Below are 6,505 nucleotides of genomic sequence, written 5' to 3'. Positions count from 1 at the left end.
TGTTTGTAGCTCCCACGGTAACACTAGAGGTACTCATATTATCTATCTTTCTCTTGATTTTATTCTACTGTTAATGCTAATGTTAATCCAGCTGTTAATCTAGCACACTAGTATCAATGACATTCTTAAAAAAATAGATAGTAGTATGCAGGGAAAGCTGTCATGGGAGCAGGATTAACTGAATAAAGTCCTAGGAAATATTGCTACCCATATGTAAAATGTAAATATTTTAAATACAATCCATATTTTTAAATATAACAATAATGGTACCATTAACCCCCCCAATCTTTCAGCTGCATAAACAAGTAAGTGGTTGTTCATGTTGTGAAATGATGATGTGAAGTTGCAGCTTAAAAATTGTGTGTGAAACTCATGCCTCTTGGAGAAATGGCAATTTTAATTGCAGTGTACAAATACATAGAAAATAGCCTGAATACACATCTCGTTTCTTTGTAATTTGTTATTAAGGATGCTTCTTAGATCTGATCAGCAATAATTCCCCTCCTTTTCCTCTGCTTTATAAGTGTACCAATGGAAGCTGCCAGTAATTCTGTGATACAGACGATTACAGTAATAAAATTCCCATGCTGCAGGACTTGCATTTATATGTCCTTAAATAAAAAGAACTTGATCTTGACACTTCTAGTGTCCTACACAAGCATTGAATTTAGGATTGGAGTTATTACAGGTATCTTTTTTTCATCAAATTGAGGATGACGGGAGCAATTACATATTCTTTATGCATAGCAAAGGATTCCTCTGCAAAATATGGTTTCACCCTGGTGGGACACAAGGTGGGCCAGAGCGTCGATCTGTCTCTCTGTCTTCTCATCAAAGTTTCTTGCACTGCATCTTTCTTGCTCTGTATTCTTCTCTTTTTTAGGTTTAAAGAAGGCTACTCTTGTGTGTGATGCTTCTTTATATTACTAAATTTTGGGGGGTTAATGATGGTAAATGTGCTTCTTTTTCTTTTCTTTATTAATGACAAAGATCTCTGGAAATGTATCCTGTCCCAGTTTTCAATATGTTTTCAAAAGGAATCACTATTAGCTATCATTTTCCAGAAAATAGCTATTTTGCAGCTTAGGGGGCTTACCAAGCTGTGAGTGAAATTTTAAAAGCCAGACCTTTGGCTTGAAGTTGAATAGAATAGAAATATGTAATTCTGGGAACTGTATTTCCACTGGTTGCTTTCAGTATGAACAAGATCACTGAGTTCCTGCCAGTGGCTTCATTGCGGAACCGCAGTTAGAGCACATCAAATATGACATTCTCAGCTATTCCTCTAAAGAAAGTAGTGGTAGATCCCATTACAATAGTTTTGATAATATGGTTACCTTATGGGGTATAGAAATATTGTTACACACATATACCCTGATTTCACAGTGGATAGAATTATATCTTCAAATTAAAGGCTAAGTATTTTTAAGGTGTCAGCAAAGCCCCCCCCCGCCATATTATTTGCAGTCATGGAGCATGGGGCACTGCTTTAAGTGTTTAATAAACGTGAGTCCATTTTAAGGACTTGAGACAACTACCTTTCACGTGCTAGAATGTTGTGAAAAACTTGGCCTTTATTTTATGTCATAATTGCTTATTTTACGGACTGTATTTATTTCTGAGGGCACAACAGATAATTTAACACACCATATGCTCTATAATGATAATGCACTTTATATTTATTCATGGTTGTTTTTTCTCAATATTTCATTGAACCCGAAGGAGGCCTTATCCTGAGTCCACAATCTAGAGAAACAAATCAATTGACCATATATGTCATCTTCAAACTCTTTTGCAATGCTAGTGACTTTCTTTCCATTCTTTAAAAATGTATCCAGTCTTCTGCTAAACTGATTTATGCTGCTTGCTTTATTGATGCCTTAATGCAAGCTGTTCCATATTTTAGCCAGTCTTTGGAAAACAAGTTTGCATCTGATTCTATTGTTAGGGCTTGATAAATAAAGAACAAGTAACATAATTTAGAAGCCTATGGCTGCTAAATGCCATTTTACTATGTCTTTTAAGCATTTTTTATAATTCACCAAGGACAGCATACAGTCATAGCACAGAACACTGATAATGCCCTTATGTCCTCTGGTCCCTTGGGCAGGGCCAGAGGGAAATACTTTGGCAGAGAAAGAGCTCAGCTGCCTGCCCTCTTCTGCCACAGATTTGCCTTACAACAGGTTCTGTTCAATAGCAGATCACGTGGGGAATTCCTGTATCCTACTTATTTGTGGCAGTAGGCACAAAGAATGAAATCCTGAGTTTCTTCCTCAAATTTCTCATAGCATTTCCCTAAGTTAATTGTGCCCCTGCTGCAGCCTTTGCAAAGGCTTCAAAATTGTGAATAAAAGCATTTTTGTCTCCTCTTTCTTGCCAACCATCCCCACCTACTTTTCCTTCTGTGTTCCTGCCCTCTGTCAAAGAAAGTCTTTTTCCTCATCAGGTTTTTTAACAGTGAAGACAATGGGAAAAGCAAAATAAAGAGACCCCTTTCAGAGTAGATTCACTTTTAGAAATGTAAGATTCAAGCAGGGGATATTCCACTGATTTCAGAAGGGGCAATTCCTGTGTTTGAGGTTAAGCATATATAGTCATACTCTTTCGTGAATCAAACTGTATATAGCAAGGTCTCTTTCTTCGGCTTCAGTCAGTAAGAGTGGATCATACATAGCAAAGAAGTAAAATAGTGCTTCTATTTCAGTGCTGGCTTGCTTTTTAGGTTAGAATTATTACAACAATATCTCATGGAAACTCTAATCAGATGTGATGTCTTGTTTTACATCATGCTACATGAAGACATACAGTCCTATGCTTTACTGGTATTAATCCTGCTCTCGCAAGCAGTTCATTATTACAGGTCTTCACAGAGGAAGAAGCCAAGTGAGCAAAAGTAAGCCTTTTTCTCATAATGGAGCATGAAACAAGCTCCAGGAAGATTTACTCACCCCAAATATTGCAACTACTAATACTATGTATAATGTAATATTTTCCAATGTAATTCAGAACCAGTTCAAAAAATCTTCAGTGTACCTTGCATCATTAGAAATTACCAAGCTGCTGGAAGCTATTTAAATTACCTGATATTGTAGTTCTTTATCAAAATTGAGATAATGTTGCCATAATTTCAGCTAAAAAAAAAAAAAGGAAGAAGCACATTAATGTAGGCTTGAAGCAAAAATCTAATAATAGCTGCATTGTTTTGGAAATTGTATGTACAACTATTTTTATTAAATATATATGATTCACGATCTATTACTTAATAATGAATCTAGACTTTTTATGCTGGTTTCTTTGTCTGTGAGATACAATACTGAGCTGTGTATTTTCTTAGATAAAATTGCCATGCTATAAAGCAAGACAAAAGACAGATATTTGAGGGCAGAAATCAGTATGATGTCCATGTAAGAATAGCTTGTTTATTCTTATTTATAGGACTTCATTTGGTATTTATTTTGCATTGGTTTGTTTTGCTTTCTAGAAGAGGCACTCGTACCATATAGTAAACCCAACTTTCCATCCCCTGGTGGACACAGCTCTTCAGGAACAGCTTCTTCTAAAGGATCAACTGGACCTAGAAAAGGTGAAATCTTGCGAGGAGGTCACCAACACAATGCCAGTGACCTTCTCGATGTAGGCTATGTGGGATCAAACAGTCAAGGACAGTTTACTGGTGAATTATGTAAGTTTGTCTCTAGATACAGTTCAAACTCTAAAAGACTAAAAGAGAAGAATTATAAATCTGTTGTGAAGAGAGAAGGAAGTTGAGAGTGATAATCAGATTAAATTTTACCCTGATCTTTTTGCCTTCAGAGGTGTTTCACCTGTGATGACAAGCAAATGAAGTTCTTCTGTTCTTTGTTTGGACCAGTTCAAATATGTGTAAGCCATGCCAATGCCATCTACATGGTACATCTGTCAGTGTGTAACGTTAGTGAAACACTGGGAAAAATGGAAAGAAATTCTAGTGTTAGAATTTTCTCGACAAAGTGTAGTGTGCTTGTATTGGGAATGCCATTGGCAGTTTTTCTCAGAGGAGTGAATGAAAAGGGTGCTGAATTTTTGGGGCATGCTGGCAATATTGCGATGCCTTCTCCTTAACTTTCTGTTCCTTGATGAGCAATATTCTGCTCTTTTTGACCTCATATGGAGGTCCTCTTTTTTCAACTGTGTAGCCCAGGTTTTCAGTTGTATATCCCAACTCTGTCCTCAGTTTCACAGGCCAGAAGAATTATTTGCCAAACTTTTTTCTATTATGTCTCTTAAACCTAGTATAAAACCATGTTAATGCTGTGTATGTGGTGGATGTAGTGCCAGATGCCAAAAGATTTGGCTCTATTGTTTGAGGTAGTACACCAACATTCCAGCTAGCTCAGGCATACTGGTATGTTTACTAGTAAAAAAATGTAGCTGTTGGTATGTTTATCTCCTGTTTGCTGCAGTCAAACCCTCAGTACCTCGCGACAGTTACCCCGGTAGCCTGTAAGAGAGCAAGTGGTGATCTGCAAACCGTGAAATATGCTGTCTCAGATATGGTGTTGATAAGTGCTGAATTATAGCATCCTTTGCTTTTCATCTTAGAAGCAATTAACTCTCTTCTCCCAACCTATTGAATATTCATCATGTGCTGCAGTGATATTGCCATAGGCTTTGTTTTGTGGTTTTTCTCCTGATTACAACCTCTTTCTCTCTCTTTGTTTCTCTCTATAGAGTAGTCGAGAAGACACATTGCAAGCTGCTCTGATGGACCATCAGGTCTGAACTCATGGAAGTGATGACACTAAACAGTGCAATGAACATTTTCTTTATTTATGTACTATTAAAAGAACTGTAAATGCAATGTAAAGACACACAGCCACACATATCCCACAGATACTTTACTTGTGTTCTTCTCTTTAATACACCATCCACCTTAAACTATTCCTTGCCAGGAGTATATAAAAAAAAAAAAAACAAAAACCCACAACCCTCCAGGATGAAAAGGATTTCCTTCTGTATATAATTTCTTTTGTTGCATTGCTATGCAAGCTCACCTTCTTTTTAGCTATGTTCATATTCATGTCTGTTTTTATTGGTCTGTTGTACTATATGTGAATTAATAGGCTGTGGTGCCATATATTAACTTTTAATTGTGTAACTTTTATGTTTAAAGTTTGCACTGCAATTTTATTTGGTGATAAGCACAAAACTCTACTCCTCATGATATGAAGAAAAAAGAGACTGAATGTGTGAAGAAGGTTTACGTACTGTAAGCTACTTTGGATAATGCTGGATGTAAAGGAGTATGTTAGGTGGTTTTCCATTGGGGTGTAGAAATGAGAAAGTGACTGACAAAAATAATGTCAGTGAAGACATTAGAGACAGATTTAAATCTTTTAAAAGCAAGCAACATAATTGCTTTTCCTATTTAAGAAGGGGTCAGAAGTTGAAAGTGTGAGATTAAAGAGTGAATATGAAAATTACAAGTAGCATGAGAAGGCCTAGACCCTTTCACTAGAATGATGCCCTTAGTACCTGTTTTTGGCCGTCTTATGCCATTAAGTAAAGGGGAATTAAAGCAAACCTTGCTACAAACAAAAGAACTTAAGGTGTTTCACTAAAGCTGTTTTTATATTACAGTTTAAAAAGAATTATTGCCATTAATTTATCCAACCCAAAATTTAAGACAGAGGTTTCCCAGGAGAAACAAACAATAAAAACTCAAGGAATACCTAGTAAGTAGTTAAGGATGCAATATATTATTAAGACATGTTCAGGCTGCTTCCAAAAAATTGAAATGTCGGAGTATCTTATTTCATCTTTCCAATACATGTACAGTACAATAGAGGATAGAGCTGCACCACTGAAATTCATGACATTAATTGTTTTGATGTAGATTAAACATACCTTTGAGTTCTGATACCTGAAGTCTGCGAGAGCTGAAGCAGGATCCACTAAATTTGTAGTAAAATATTTAGTGTTTGGAAGGGAAGCAATGGTCAAATTATTTTCAGCTTGCATTAAGGACATTTCTGGCAATACAATACATCCAGAAAGTTGGATATAAGCAAAGAAAATTTTTGACCTGTGTTTTAGTGAGTGGCTTCAAATCTTACCGTAATGAGGAAATAACGCATGTTTATACACTTTTTGAATAAACCAGACTCTGTAAGTGGACATTAATGACAGCATCCTGTCTCTTCATTAATTTTCATGACTTTGTCCAAATCTTCTGTACCTCTCAAATCTCAATGAGTACATTGCCAAACTTTTCTTAGAATATTGTACGTGGATAGCCCACTCATTTGAAGCTTAATTTAAATAGCCTACAGCTTATTTCTGTAAGTTATCTGACCATAAACACAGTTTTCCGTTTTAATGCCCTTTTTGTATAACCAGTCTATGTTGTTTTATATATTGCCTTGGAGCTCACCAGTATTAAAAACACTTTTAGTAATGGCAGAATTTTAGAAAAGAAAATTACAATGCTAAATATGTGTTGCTTTCATTTCATTAACTTGTT

At 36.0% G+C, this 6,505-nt stretch overlaps 1 protein-coding gene across 1 annotated transcript in view; it reads left to right on the top strand.

Moving 5' to 3' along the window:
- ROBO2 (roundabout, axon guidance receptor, homolog 2 (Drosophila)) overlaps nt 1-5,937 on the top strand; it is a 106,776-nt gene extending 100,839 nt beyond the window's left edge. The window contains exons 22-23 of the mRNA XM_010133614.1: nt 3,485-3,685; nt 4,714-5,937. Coding sequence (XP_010131916.1) covers nt 3,485-3,685; nt 4,714-4,715 — 203 coding nt within the window. The 3' untranslated portion in view covers nt 4,716-5,937. The remainder of the gene's footprint in view (nt 1-3,484; nt 3,686-4,713) is intronic.
- Nucleotides 5,938-6,505: the final 568 nt, after the last annotated feature.

The sequence above is a fragment of the Buceros rhinoceros genome, unplaced genomic scaffold (assembly GCF_000710305.1).
Source record: "Buceros rhinoceros silvestris isolate BGI_N320 unplaced genomic scaffold, ASM71030v1 scaffold1103, whole genome shotgun sequence".
Lineage (NCBI taxonomy): Eukaryota > Metazoa > Chordata > Aves > Bucerotiformes > Bucerotidae > Buceros > Buceros rhinoceros.
This window is presented reverse-complemented; position numbering and strand designations above follow the sequence as displayed.